The following is a 16,073-nucleotide window of genomic DNA, read 5'->3' as shown; positions in this document are numbered from 1 at the left end:
CTCATCCTCTTCCTCCTCCTCCTCCTCTCTGGTGTCCTCGACCTTTTCAATCACATCTCTCTGGATCCATTGTTCCAAAACTGAATGAACTGACTTGGGCTCTTTTATCTATCTATTGAAGGTTCTGATTGGTGTGTGATAAATTTTGACTCTTAGTGTTTCCACGTGGGTAACTGTGTGCTAATTGAGCTCAAGCTATGCTGACTTGAGTGAACAATATTGAATGCTAGTGCTTTCTAAATGACAACATGGTCTAGGCAATGAGAAATGAAGGGATTTGTGTGTAGAGTTTTGCAGTGACAGTTCAACAAATCTGATTCATGTGTCAAAAAGGGGAATAGTGTTTATAGTTTAGGGAAATAGGTGTGCTTTTTGATAAATGGCGTTATGGTTTTGAAATTTTTGTTCAAAAGCCTGGTGATAGTGTTTAAGCAATCGAGAAAAACTGTAATGCAACATTTATATAACATTTAATTATAATGTTATTTATAATAACATTATTCCACCCCTACCTTCATTTGACATCCTTTGTAATTGTAGACCTGATGCAATGTCTGTCGACTCTGGGAAAAAAAAACAATCAACCAATCAATCATTTATTTATTTATTTGTATTTTATTTTGTGTGTGTGTGTGTGTGTGTTTTAATTAAATTTTGGCCAAAAGATGGAGTCCAAGTCAAATGCACCTGTTTCTTTTCTAATGTTTCTTCTCCTTCTCCTGCTTTTCCAGCCAATCGTCACAGACAGAAGGCCAACACAAACCATCGCCAGTATGCACAAAGCCAGCAGGACGGCCACTGTCACTAAACACACACACGTTCATGTTTTACAGACCGTACAGTTTATGAAGCCAGGAGATTTTTTTTTTTTACTTTGAGCTACATTGAGATCAGATGTTTGTCTAGTACTATAACATGGTAAAGAAAATCTAAAAAGAAAAACATGGTGCACTTTGATGTTTTTACAGGCTGGCGCTTGACATTCTCTTGTAGTATGCAGAAATCATTGTTCTATCTATAAGTGTCCTGCTCCAGCTCTAGGCCGGACCATTATACTGCCCGCACAGCGTTTTACGGCTGGATGAGTTTCTTATTACTGAATGCAGTGTTTGGTGTTTTGTACGAAACATTGTTTCTGTAGTCATGTGGCAAATTTTAGACGTGCAGGAATGTTCTTCTAAGAGTGCAGTGGCTTCCTCACTACTATCCTGCCACATACATCTGATGAACATCACTAACATTAGCCAATGCAGAGAGCTGAACTCTTACGGTAGGGCAGAGCTGTTCAACTCTCACCTGTTTTATCTTCTTTCCTGAAACCACGGGCTGCAGTTACCTCTTTAAATAGACTGATAATCCTAGAGGTTCACATACTTTCTGCAGCACAGATGTTTACGCGTCTCTCCTTTTCCTGTAGATTTGTGTAATGTTTGTCTAATTGGATTCTCTTTGTCTAGTTATAGAATGAAATTCAAATTCGATATGGGTTGAATTTATACAGAAATACAGAAAATACTTAAGAGCTCACAGACTTTCTCGTGCAACTAGTGGAAAAATTAACAGAACTTACGATATTTATTTATATCTGGACTGCTGTTTTCAATTTCAGTCGATTCTGTGAAAAAGAAACATACAATCTTATTCCATTACACTGTCTAGAAAATAAAACATTTTGTATACTGAGAATTGTAATACTTTCAATGCATGGATTCATGTCACGTGTTGCAGTGTCAATACATTAGATAACATGATATCAAAGCAAGTGATATTTTAAAGAATGATAATACACAGACACTTTTTTTAGGTTTGAAGATATGTTGCATTGAGACATTCTGTGATTGTGATATGTTGGAACATGTTCACAGTTGATGTGATGATCTACACCTGGTTCCTCTGTTTGGACACCTGTGTGAACTTCATCCACTAAAATCACCAAAACACAGCTGATTCAGTGGCACTGGAAAACGGTTCAGAAAAGTCGAGAGTTGTAAGGTACCAACTCTCAGAATAGATTGGCATGGCTATCGATATGATGATGTCAATGTGTTAACAGAATAGATCTGCTACACTGCTTCTGCTGCCGTACAGAGACTTGCTACCGCCAAAACAGCCACAGACCTGCTGCACATTTAACATACATGAAATCACCCCTAAAGCAGGATGCGCAAGAAATGAACAATACAAGCCAATATATCCGCATGCTGCTAAGCATATGTAAAACAAGCTGTCGCATCAGAAGTCATCCCCACACATGGAATGGCAGTAAACATGACAGGACAGGACAATATTATAGCCCCCCAAAACAAAAATACAGAAATTGTATCCTCCGCTGAAGAAAGAAAGAAAGCCGCGTCAGATCGCACTGTTCTTCTGAGGTAAATTCCGGCTTATTCCTCAAAGCAGGTCTTCTTCCAAAAACAATGAAAAGTAGATGAATCTATTATTATTATTATTATTATTATTTTAATCTATTTTTGTAGGTGAGGAAGATGTTTGCACACAGGTGTGACTGCAGATATTGAGTTCAGAGACAGGAAAGACTTCCTCGCTTTAGTTTTTTAAACGTATTTGTAACGGAAGAGGTCTGACACAACAGGTTAGTATATATAAAACAGGTTTATTTGGTCACAGAGAGTACTGGGGTAGGATCCAGAGGATGTGATGGTGAATGAATAGTTCGAAGGATATGATGAGTGGGGGAATCCGAGTCTTTGGCTTTACAGGAGCTGGAATGTAGGCAGGAGGAGCACACACCTCAGCGATCCTTGAACAAGGAGGAACAGGAGACGAGGAGACACTAGGAGGAACACAGGAGGTAAGTAATGCAGGAAGTATTCAAATGGAAGTAGTAGCAAAGTCATTGAGTCCTCTACGTCTATACGAGACCGGACAGTGAGGGTGTCTGAGGTGTGTGCTTTTATGCAGGCTGGTTGATGAGGTGCTTGATAGGTGACAGGTGCAGGTGCTCAGAACTCAGGTGAGAGGGATCGTTGTGATTGGGTGGTGGTGGAGCCTGGCCGATCTGTTACAGTATTACATAATCAGAGAATATTCTTTTTCAATTTGAGTTGGTTCATTTAAAAGTAGACACCTCAAGCTTTCTATATCTCTCATGGCTGTGTGTGTCAAGCATTCGCTGAGTTTCGGTTCATTTTTGTGACACGTTGCAGATAGAAGTTCACGGAAACTGAGACGACTGAAAGCGCACCCTGTTTGTTTTCTTTATTTTACAAAAGCACAGTGTTTTGTTGTTATTGTCAGTTTACACATATCAAAGTATACCCTTTTTAGATTCGATAGATTTTAGTCTTATCTACTGTATCTGAGTATATTAGGTTATTTTCTCTATCAGAAAATACTGCAAGTAAATGCGCCAACGCAAAGAGCGTTAAAGACGCTGCATTCAATTTTAGACGATACATTTAGATTTCAAGTTCAATATTGATTTTAGAACAGCTGAAATTATTTTCAGTATGTAACGCAAGCACTTTAGATGTAACCAATTAAATTACATAAAAATGAGCAGTAATCCCTTACTTTACTTTTTCAGTGGATAAGTAATTTAATTACAGTAACACGTTACACCCAACACTGTTCCTCAGGGATCTGTTCTTGGACCCCTCCTCTTCTCCATATACACTACATCACTGGGTCCCATCATACAGGCACATGGCTTCTCCTACCATTGCTATGCTGATGATACACAGCTGTATCTTTCATTTCAACCAGATGATCCAACAGTAACTGTACGGATCTCAGACTGCCTGGCAGATATCTCGGCATGGATGAAAGAACATCACCTACAGCTCAACCTGGCAAAGACTGAGCTTCTTGTCTTCCCTGCCACTCCAACTCTACAACATGATTTCACCATCCAGCTAGGTTCTTCTACAATTACCCCATCAACTTCGTTCAGAAATCTTGGTGTAATCTTTGATGGCCAAGTCATTCTAGCAGCTTTATTTTCTTTCTCTGAAACCAATTCCTTGGCTGTGTTTGGGATCATTGCCTTGCTGAAATGTCCACCCTTGTTTCATCTTCATCATCCTGGTACTGTAGGTGTTGGGAAGCAGCTAATATTAATTTCCACTGACAAGGGGCAGGAATGCTTTCTAGTTACTGATAGATTTCAGCTGGTGTCTTGGCTTTCCATGCCTTGTTGCACCTCCCTTTCTTCATGCGTTCAATACTTTTTCCTTGTGTCATTGCATTTTATTACACATAACTTAATTTCTAAACTTATTTGTTTTGTTTTCTTTGTATGTATGGATTACTTGGGTTGTTGTTGACATCTGGTGAAAATTCCATGTCAACAACACCTTTAGAAACATATTTACTGAGAAAAATGGTGACGTGTTCAATACTTATTTTACCCGCTGTATGTTTTGGGGACACCTTTTTATTGCATGGTATCAATACCCTAGGGAAATTCCTATCATAATAGAAATGTAATAGAAATTGTACTGTATATTGAGTGTTGATATTGTGCTCAGTGCTACCTGTGGTCACCGTAAGGAAAGCCATCTCTCTGTTGTTGCACAGATAAAGCCCAGAGTCCTGCAGCTGGAGATTGGAGATAATCAGGTGGTTGATGGTATGAGTGAATCTTAATGTTGGATCAGCTCTCTCTTTCTTTACGGTGCTGTTTTTATAAAGCGTGGAGATGAACTCTTTTCTGGACTGAGGAGTGCGTTTGAATGCCCATCTCTGCTTCATTTTATCAGACGTCTTACATGGCAGATAAACAGTTGTGCCCTCAGGAACTGTAAAGTTATGGCCTGGAAAGAAAGAAAAAGAAAGAAAGAAAGAAAGAAAGAATGATTAATTCAAGAAAGCTTATGTAAGAAGAAAACAACTCTAAGAACACATACAAAGTAAGAAGAAAAGAAATGAATGCATACAGGTTTGTGTACAGTGTAAATGACGCTGAAGTGTTTGTCTTCTGCTGACTTGAAATATATTGCATGATTGACATTAACTATTTTTATGCTACGCTCATGGTGCTTTTTTGTCCTTTTTGGGTCTTGGCAACCTGTGGTCACAGTATGCTTTCAAAATTGAGTCTTTTGTATTCCCACAGAAGAAAGAAAATAGCGTGAGTTTGGAAAGACATGCCACAACTAAAATACCTTTGAGCACAGTGATATCTGCCACTAGCTGATGGTTGCAGTAATATTCTCCTGCGTCTGACTCCTGCAGGTCTTTAATGGAGAGCTGGCCGTCTTCAAGCAGCTGGTGTTTGCTTTGGTCCAGGTAAGACACCTGCTTTCCTCGTCTAGAGGCGATCACCCTTTCCAGCCCATGGCTCCAGTCAACATATGGAGCGTCAGAACACATCAGGACAAGAAAATGCTTTTCTGGGGCGCTCAGCTTTTGCACTGAGAAAGGTGAAAGGTCAGAGATTATACGCTCACATTTCACATTTAAATGTAACATCAGTCTTTAATGCATTGCTTTCCTTAAACTGTCATATGCCCATGGGTTTACATGAGGTGAGAAATTAATATCAAGTGGGCTGTTTTTACTTGCACTCTACACCTCACAATCCACCAAAACTCACTCATTATAACACCTTCATGACAGCAAATTATGGGCGAGCACCAAACAACACACATATTTTCTTTGCAAATTTTAAATAGCTTAGTATAGTATTTGAAATATTTTGTAATGCTAAATGGGAAATGGCTTTATTGATTGCAACATGAGTAATAATCTAAAACACCTTATTGCTATAGCAAGCAAAGGGAGGTTGTTCTGTAAAGGAATTACTGATAGATTTCAGCTGGTGTCTTGGCTTTCCATGCCTTGTTGCACCTCCCTTTCTTCATGCGTTCAATACTTTTTCCTTGTGTCATTGCATTTTATTACACATAACTTAATTTCTAAACTTATTTGTTTTGTTTTCTTTGTATGTATGGATTACTTGGGTTGTTGTTGACATCTGGTGAAAATTCCATGTCAACAACACCTTTAGAAACATATTTACTGAGAAAAATGGTGACGTGTTCAATACTTATTTTACCCGCTGTATGTTTTGGGGACACCTTTTTATTGCATGGTATCAATACCCTAGGGAAATTCCTATCATAATAGAAATGTAATAGAAATTGTACTGTATATTGAGTGTTGATATTGTGCTCAGTGCTACCTGTGGTCACCGTAAGGAAAGCCATCTCTCTGTTGTTGCACAGATAAAGCCCAGAGTCCTGCAGCTGGAGATTGGAGATAATCAGGTGGTTGATGGTATGAGTGAATCTTAATGTTGGATCAGCTCTCTCTTTCTTTACGGTGCTGTTTTTATAAAGCGTGGAGATGAACTCTTTTCTGGACTGAGGAGTGCGTTTGAATGCCCATCTCTGCTTCATTTTATCAGACGTCTTACATGGCAGATAAACAGTTGTGCCCTCAGGAACTGTAAAGTTATGGCCTGGAAAGAAAGAAAAAGAAAGAAAGAAAGCAAGAAAGAAAGAAAGAAAGAAAGAATGATTAATTCAAGAAAGCTTATGTAAGAAGAAAACAACTCTAAGAACACATACAAAGTAAGAAGAAAAGAAATGAATGCATACAGGTTTGTGTACAGTGTAAATGACGCTGAAGTGTTTGTCTTCTGCTGACTTGAAATATATTGCATGATTGACATTAACTATTTTTATGCTACGCTCATGGTGCTTTTTTGTCCTTTTTGGGTCTTGGCAACCTGTGGTCACAGTATGCTTTCAAAATTGAGTCTTTTGTATTCCCACAGAAGAAAGAAAATAGCGTGAGTTTGGAAAGACATGCCACAACTAAAATACCTTTGAGCACAGTGATATCTGCCACTAGCTGATGGTTGCAGTAATATTCTCCTGCGTCTGACTCCTGCAGGTCTTTAATGGAGAGCTGGCCGTCTTCAAGCAGCTGGTGTTTGCTTTGGTCCAGGTAAGACACCTGCTTTCCTCGTCTAGAGGCGATCACCCTTTCCAGCCCATGGCTCCAGTCAACATATGGAGCGTCAGAACACATCAGGACAAGAAAATGCTTTTCTGGGGCGCTCAGCTTTTGCACTGAGAAAGGTGAAAGGTCAGAGATTATACGCTCACATTTCACATTTAAATGTAACATCAGTCTTTAATGCATTGCTTTCCTTAAACTGTCATATGCCCATGGGTTTACATGAGGTGAGAAATTAATATCAAGTGGGCTGTTTTTACTTGCACTCTACACCTCACAATCCACCAAAACTCACTCATTATAACACCTTCATGACAGCAAATTATGGGCGAGCACCAAACAACACACATATTTTCTTTGCAAATTTTAAATAGCTTAGTATAGTATTTGAAATATTTTGTAATGCTAAATGGGAAATGGCTTTATTGATTGCAACATGAGTAATAATCTAAAACACCTTATTGCTATAGCAAGCAAAGGGAGGTTGTTCTGTAAAGGAACAGCCGACTCACTTTGATATGAACACACATTCAGAGCTGAGGCTGACTGGACTTCCTGAGTCTGCTCCTATTTATACCTTATCAGAAGGAAGTGTGTGGACAGTGGCTACGTTCCTGTGACTCCGTTTGAAATGGAAGTTAACATTGCTTTTTTTGTCTCTAAACTGATACCAGTTTTATATTTCTGAATAGGATATTTTGGATTAGGAATTTAGGTAAACTGGTCAGTAACCTGGTCAGAAGGGCTAGCTGTTTTATGTCTCTCATCATACACTAACATGCCTGCCTGTTATTAAATATTAAATGTCATGCATTTAGATTAAAGAGTTCACATAGAAATGAAAATTCTGTCATTTTCTCACTCTAAACTGAATGTCAGCATGTTTTTTTCTACATACAAAAAAACAAAAAAAAGTCCAGTGTTGTTTTGGACCCTGTGGTTCAAACATATTAATGAGCAGAGAATTCTGCAATGCTGGAAACAGTTATAATTAGAGAGGTTATACTTAATATGCAAAGGGGAAAAACAACATTGTCATGGCATTCTTAATTAAAAAGTCTGGCAACACTTTATTTTAAGGTGTCCTTGTTACACGTTACATTAGGGTGGCCCTTATTGAGGGGTGTATATATATATATATATATATATATATATATATATTAAATATTAAATGTCATGCATTTAGATTAAAGAGTTCACATAGAAATGAAAATTCTGTCATTTTCTCACTCTAAACTGAATGTCAGCATGTTTTTTTCTACATACAAAAAAACAAAAAAAAGTCCAGTGTTGTTTTGGACCCTGTGGTTCAAACATATTAATGAGCAGAGAATTCTGCAATGCTGGAAACAGTTATAATTAGAGAGGTTATACTTAATATGCAAAGGGGAAAAACAACATTGTCATGGCATTCTTAATTAAAAAGTCTGGCAACACTTTATTTTAAGGTGTCCTTGTTACACGTTACATTAGGGTGGCCGTTATTGGGGGGTGTATATATATATATATATATATATATATATTGGAAATGTTAACCTCTCTCACCCCCTCATTTGTTTCTCCACTAGAAGTAAGTAATGTATGCAAAATTCCATCCAGATAATTTGTCATTTAGGGTGTGCTCAAAGAATGTATCTTTTCAAAGTTTTTGTTCACTGATAATATGTTGAATGTTTCTGATGTCAGAGATGAGGGGCAGTTGTGGCCTAATGGTTAGAGTCAGACTTGTAATCTGAAGGTCACGGGTTCGAGTCTCGGTACCAGAAGGGATTGTATGTGGGGGGAGTGAATGACCAGCGCTCTCTTCTCTTCCACCCTCAATACCACAACTGAGGTGAGACCCTTGAGCTAGACACGATCCCCCAACTGCTCCAGGTGGTGTGTGTGTTCACGGTTTGTGGGGATGGGTTGAATGCAGAGCACAAAATCTGAGTATGGGTCACCATACTTGGCAACATGTCACGTCAATGGCAGAACATACGAGTGTTCATTCCTAGGTCTGCGAGCTGGGACTCAAACTCGGGACACCTGAAGCGCAATGTCCACAAAGCTATCGGCGAAAGTGTAATTTAACATTTTAAGACTAACAACTGTTCTGTGTTCTCGTTTTTGACATAATTCACAGTTTACTAATGGTTTTGTATAATTGTTTGGGCTGTCAGTTTATCGCGGTAACTTAATTAGTTAGTTATATAAAAAATTACGCAATTAAAATATTTTAACACAGTTAACGCACTGGCCCCGCCCCCAGACCTATACGTCATCTTACAGTTCATACAGTTGACTTTTGACAAATATGATGCAGGGCAACAACTCCATAAATGCATTTATGCCCTAAAATTCAAGATATTGGTGCAAAAATGCCCCTGTATGTGTTTTTGTCTCATATTTATATCATACGATAAGCGATATCACACGAGCACCGAGAGCAATATCAAATGCGTGCTGTTTGTCCCGAATATCACAAGTTTAAATGTGAATTTATACAACAGTTCAGAAAATAAGAATTTGATATTGTTATATTTTAAACACAATATTATGTGTTTAATCAATATTATTATGATTATGTGCAAATAATATATTCCCTTTAAAGCCATAGCAGGATTGTTGTGCGTCTCTGAGCAACACAGCAGTGTTTAGTTTCTGAATCAATCTGCGTTTTGAACGGATTAAGAATACATTATATTATATATTATATATATTAAGAATTTCAACTTTGTTGAGCACACCCTAAATGTAGTCCAATCTCTGCAAAATTTGGTTTGTTTCCATTTCTCATTAACTGGGAGGGTGAGAGCAGAAGATTTCAAAAGTCCAAAAATAAGGGCCACCCTAATGTTACATTTACTTACTACTGTAATAACAATAAATTGTGCATAATTACATGCAAGTAACACTAAGCCAAACCCTAATCCTAACCGTAACCATATAGTAAGTACATATAGTTAATTAATATTACTCAGTACTTAAACATATAATTACACTGTAACAAGGACACCTTAATAGAATGAAAAGTGAAAAATAAAGTGTAACCAAAAGTCTTTTCAAATGTATTAAGAGTGCCATGGCGATGCTGATTATTAGTTGTTTTAGACCCTTTTTACTTTCATTATAAGGCAAAAACTAAACATTTGTTCAGCAGAAGAAATTCATACAGGCTTGATGAATAAATGGGTAACACTTTATTTCGATAGTCCACTTTAGACATTCTATTAACAGTAAGTAACTTTGCAGCTACATGTCAACTAGCAGTTAGTAGAGTATTAGTAGACTGTCTGCTTAATATCTTCTAACACTTTCTTTGTCAACTTATTCTACTAACCCTAAACCTACCCTAACAGTCTACTCTGAGAGTTAGTAGACATGTAGTTGCAAATTAATGAGAATTAGTTGACATGTAGTTACAAAGTTACTTATAGTTAATAGAATGTCTAAAGTGGACTATTGAAATAAAGTGTAACCAATAAATGCTGACAGAGTGATCAGTTTTGTGTTGAACTGTCCTTTTTAATGTCTCAGTAATAGTGAAAGATTATTTAATACAGTAGCTTTACTATTTAAGTGCATAACTACTTTTTACTATTTACATAAAAGTGCATCATACTTTCATATGCTCATAAATGATAACACATCAGACTGTTCCACTGCAGATTTTATGAATATATTAGTACTGAGATCATCAAAGACAATAGCTTATTCTGTTGCATTTCTAACATAAAGATCAACTGCTGACAACAACAGCGAAGCAGTTGAGCAAAAAAACAAGAAATGGATTTAGATTCAGTCGTTTGTTTTACCTGAAGTGTCCTCTTTGGTCAGATGTAAAATAAAGAGAAATATCCAGGTTAGAATAAGGTTTCTCATTGCTGTGACTAAACCAGTCCAGTGTTCATATGACTGACTAGACTGTCTCTCTCTTTCCACTTGATCCCAAAAGCTTCCTTCTTGGGTGTGTGTTTTAGAGAGAGAGAGAGTGTGTGTGTGTGTGTGTGTGTGTGTGTGTGTGTGTGTGAGTGTTTTTTGGTCCAATAAGTAATATCTCTGTCTTATCTGAGTTTAATAGGAGAAAATTATTGGTCATACAGTCTTTTACATTTTTAACACATTCTGTTAGCTTAGATAATTTAGAAGTTTCATCTGGTCTTGTTGAGATATATAGTTGAGTATCATCGGCATAACAGTGGAAACTAATCCCATATTTTCTAATAATATTACCAAGGGGCAACATGTATATCGAAAATAGCAGAGGACCTAGGACAGATCCTTGTGGCACTCCATATAGTGTGTGTGTGTGTGTGTGTGGAAGGAATGGTGTCATGAATTGCATGAATTGAGTCGAGAGCTCTGGAAAAATCAAGTATATCAGTAACAAGATGGAAGAAATTGTCATATGATGAAATTTGCCCTGACATAAAGACAGACACTACTGCAACCTCATGAATTATGTTTATACAATTTGAACTACTTGTACTAATAGAAAATGTAAAATTTTGTGTCTTTTCTCAAATGACCAAATGATTCATGATGTTCCAGATCAAAAGTGTCAACTGTTTTGGAATGAAAAGTAACATTTGATAGAGCAACAGCATCTCACTTACATTCCCAGCTGACAGAAATGACAAGCGTTTCAGCATCACTCTGTATCTTTCTCTTCTAATGAAGCTGCAAAGACATGAACAAGACGTTTTGTAAGCCCCAGCCATTTTGGATACTTAAATCAGATTTAACATGAATGTTATTGCATTAGATACAAAATATCAAAACAACATCCTCTGTAAAATAATTTAAAAAAATTATTGCAGCACCTTTTCTCAGATTCACACCATATTTGCAATGCCTGTAATCATCTGGCGTCACTGTGAGGTTCTTTACCCTGATGTATTAAACACGTTACAGATTCAAGTTCACACAGGTTTTCTTCTTTTAAAAGATATTGTATAGTACAATGTTTTTAGTGATGTGTTTATACTGAAATGCAGTGAATGTCAGTGTCATGGAGCGTGGTCAGTAGAGGTCGTTCTCATGTAAAACATGTTAGCTTTCCTCTGAGTAACTGCTGATGAAGGGATGGATGTCTGTCTGCTTCAGACTTACTGCATCTGGGAATAACAGACAATAATGTTGACGCTGCACCACAATACTACAGCCACACTTTTACACAACATAGAAATGATTATTAAGATGAAACTTTCAGCACCTTTGCATGCAGTAGGATCTGTTATTTGATGAAGATGGAGTACAATGTATCTAAATATATATGATCCTTGGCTTGCAGCGGGTAAGTTGCTTCATTTTGTACTAAAGTTGTCCTTTAAGGCAAAAAATAAGACAGACATAAAAACTAAAACATCTGACTTAATTATATTGTTGTCAACTGAATTTACAAGAACTTATCTACAACACAGGGCTAAAGAAATGGAAAAAGAAAAAGAAACAGGGAAGTGACACAACTTTAGAAGCCCAATGTTAGAAGTGAGCTGTGTCATGTCAAAGCATTAGCTCCATCACGGAAAATGTGTGAATGATTTCACGTCTGAAACAATAGAAAATAACACAATATACACATATATGCAAAACAATCAAACATTTGGACACTGGTTCATTCTTTATTATTTCTATTTTTGTTCACATTTTAGAACAATAATAAAGTCATCAAAACTGCATGTGAATGGGGGAAGTTCAACACAACTCTTCCAGTGTGTCACATCACTGTCACCATCTACTGGAAGATGTTTGAAACTGAAAATATATGACATAACCTGCAAGCCATTCAGTTCACTACCAGAGATCTCCATCTCAACAATTCTGATCATCCACCCTTTCTGGAAGTATGGGTCTCAGCGGGAGATTAGGAAGGTTTTGTCACCACACTGTCTCTTGAGCAGTGGGACAAAACAGAGTGCAGTACTGAAAAAAATCAAAGCTTGTACTCAGACAAATGAAACTACATTTATGTCTTATGCATACTAAGCTACTGAGCTATGCTTTGATTCAACCTCCCAACTTTTCTCTTTTTTATCAAAATGTGCTTCTTACCTTGCCATCGCTTATTCTGTGTCAACACCATCAGACACCAAAACACAAATTCATTTTCACTCACATTATGCAAGACCTATAAGAAGTACAGTAAACACTAATTTTTACCAAGGCTGGAACGCTTTATAATCCATTAATAAATCATTAACAAACAATAAATAATGTTTAACTAATCATTACTTAATATATATTCAAATGTCTAGAAATATGAGATAATGTGCTCATTAGTTAATGTTTACAAATGTCATTAAACTTTCAATGCGTTTTAAAAATCTACAAAAGATTTTAACAGAGATTACGCAATGATTACAAGTTTATTTGTTAATGTACTTTTGAAAGCTTATAAATGTCATTAAACTTCAGTTCCATTCATTATTAATAAATCATTAACAAACATTATATAATGTTTAACTCATCATTACTTAATATATATTCACATATCTAAATATGAGATAATGTGCTTGTTAATGTTAACTAATGAACTTATTCAACATTACCAAATTATTAACAGATCATTATTTAATATAAATTGAAATGCTTATGAATGTCATTAAACTTTCAATTCATATGATCATGGATTTAAAAAAAAAAATTTCAAATTATTTTGACAGATGGTTTACAATGATTAAAAGCTTCATTAATAAATCATTAACAAACATTATATAATGCTTAACTGGTCATTCGTTAATGTTTACAAATGTCATTAAACTTTCAATGCGTTTTAAAAATCTACAAAAGATTTTAACAGAGATTACGCAATGATTACAAGTTTATTTGTTAATGTACTTTTGAAAGCTTATAAATGTCATTAAACTTCAGTTCACATATTAGCTAATGCTCATTTTTACATTTACAAATGTTGTGAAAATATAGCTTAATTATTAATTGTAAGAACTTCACAAACTATTCATGTTAATATAATCATTAACTCATCACAGTCTGTAAAGGTCATATATTCTACTATTTTCACATCTTAAATCATTTATTAATTACTTGTTAATGTTCTTGCAGTACCCAATATAAAGTGGAAACTATTCATCAATTGTAAATGTTTATAAACATTTACTAATCATTAGTACCTTTATGAACAGTTATTTTGATGGCAAAAAGTATCCCAAATGACCAGAATTTACCCCATTTTCACATATTTACAAATCATTCATTAATCATTTGTTCATGTTTTTGCAGTACTCAATCTAAAGTGGAGACTATTCATCATTTGTAAATGTTTATAAACATTTATTATGTTTTTAGTATCTTTATTGGCACTGGACTTTTAGCTACTGTAACAATGTTTGTGTAAAGGGTGATTAGTTATAGCTCAATGCTTGCTAAAGACATATTGCAATTTGGGTGCAAAACATATATTTATTACCTCAACACTTATATTACTATACTATTGTGTATCATTAAACATAATATTTGAATCATACATCAACAGGAGGGGAAAAAACTCAAAGAAATTACTTAATTTATCATTTATCAAAACAATGCAATATAAACAGATTGAATCATGTTCCCTTATAGTAATCCAATTGACCCCTGTACACTTGTTGACCCCTTAACTAACCTTTAACCTAACCATACACCAAACCTGAGCCTAACCTTACCTGTATCACACCTCAACAGCAGCAAACGTGTTGTGCATTAACACAAGCTTTTAATCATTGAATAACATCTGTTAAATGTGCATGATTATATTAATTAGAAGTTTAATGACATTTGTAAGCATTAGCTCCAGCATCTCTGTGTCCTTACATAGGATAAGCGTTTTGGAGAATGGCTGAACAAATGTAATTAACTTAAATGGCCGATTTCACCTAAAATCAGTTTAGAATCATGAACAATATTTATCCAGCAGCTGTCAGATACAGGGAGACATGCAAAACGTGCCGTTCTGTGATCCCCAGAAACACTGCGGTGGAAAACAGAGGAATTTTAACAGATAGAGACAAGTACTTTTCCAGAGAGGCAACAGCATAAAGTAGGTTAGTTCTTAGTAGATGAAGCAATGTCTACTCTCATTATTTCTCTCTAGTGGCTTTTTTGCTTCTTTGTTGAAGCTCATTCTGACACACTTGAGACTATTTTCATAAGTAAAAATCTGAAATGAGTCTGCCATCAGTTTTTGGTTACTTTCTTTCCATCTACACAGATCAGCCACAACATTAAAACTACAGACAGGTGAAGTGAATAATATTCATAACATAATGGCAAATCTCAAGGGGTGGCATCACAGTTTGCTTGTGTATAGGGCTGTGTAGCCCAAGGGGTCAGTTTTAGCATTCACTTTGACACCTACCTAAAAACCTTGTAAGTCTTTCATGGCAGCTGTGTTCCTGATGGCAGTGGCCTCTTTCTATAGGATAATGCACCCTGACACACTGCGGAAACTCTTCAGGAATGGTTTGAGGAACATGACAGAGTTCAAGGTGTTGCCTTAACCAACAAATCCAATGCATGGAGGCATGTGTGCATGTGAATGTGTGTGAGCCCTGTGACGGACATGCCACCCATCCAGGGTGTTTCCCCGCCCATGGCCGAGACACTGGGAAATACGCCAGCATTCCCGTCACCCTACAGAGTACAAGTGGTTTAGAGAATGGATGGATGAAATCTGCATTTAATATGATTCAATAATGACAGGCATCCTGTTTCCCCTCTCTTCTTCTTTCATCCTCCTATTCTTCAAAAATTCATATTAGGTGGACAAATCAATAAGTCTCATAAAAAGTACAGGGTCGGAGTCTGTTAAGAATTGGCAGAAAATCTAAGATAGCGTAACCAGATAAGGGTTGGCCCAACTTCTGTTGTCCACTTGAAAGTGAACGGACAGGCATGTGAAGTCTTGCTAGACAGTACCTCGCAAGTTACAGTCTTTTTTGAAGCCTGGTACAAATGGCATCTGTCTGACACTCCCATCCACCCCATCGGGCTTAAGTCCAGTTTTCCCTTATTTGGCATATGCTACCAAACCCTGGTTATTCTGGGCACCAATATAAGCCTTTTCAAGAGCTTGGCCCGGCTGTGTAAAGAAAGTGCTGGGGTGGACATTGTGCAGACTTTGGAAATAAATGTTGGTCATGAGACAAAGCTAAGGTCTGCAT

At 36.6% G+C, this 16,073-nt stretch overlaps 1 protein-coding gene across 1 annotated transcript in view; it reads right to left on the bottom strand.

The window, feature by feature from the left end:
- The window catches only part of LOC107724635 (contactin-6), a 12,531-nt gene extending 1,726 nt beyond the window's left edge, over positions 1–10,805 (bottom strand). The window contains exons 1-8 of the mRNA XM_016533634.1: positions 10,728–10,805; positions 6,795–7,043; positions 6,149–6,427; positions 5,130–5,378; positions 4,500–4,778; positions 1,571–1,615; positions 688–804; positions 513–563 (exon numbers count right to left, since the gene is read on the bottom strand). Of these exons, the coding sequence (XP_016389120.1) occupies positions 513–563; positions 688–804; positions 1,571–1,615; positions 4,500–4,778; positions 5,130–5,378; positions 6,149–6,427; positions 6,795–7,043; positions 10,728–10,794 (1,336 nt within the window). The 5' untranslated portion in view covers positions 10,795–10,805. The remainder of the gene's footprint in view (positions 1–512; positions 564–687; positions 805–1,570; positions 1,616–4,499; positions 4,779–5,129; positions 5,379–6,148; positions 6,428–6,794; positions 7,044–10,727) is intronic.
- Between the last annotated feature and the right edge of the window lie 5,268 nt (positions 10,806–16,073).

The sequence above is a fragment of the Sinocyclocheilus rhinocerous genome, unplaced genomic scaffold (genome assembly GCF_001515625.1).
Source record: "Sinocyclocheilus rhinocerous isolate Xijiao unplaced genomic scaffold, SAMN03320098_v1.1 scaffold2440, whole genome shotgun sequence".
NCBI classification, from domain to species: Eukaryota; Metazoa; Chordata; class Actinopteri; order Cypriniformes; family Cyprinidae; genus Sinocyclocheilus; species Sinocyclocheilus rhinocerous.
The sequence above is the reverse complement of the archived record's forward strand: the minus strand, read 5'-3'. Positions and strand labels throughout refer to the sequence as shown.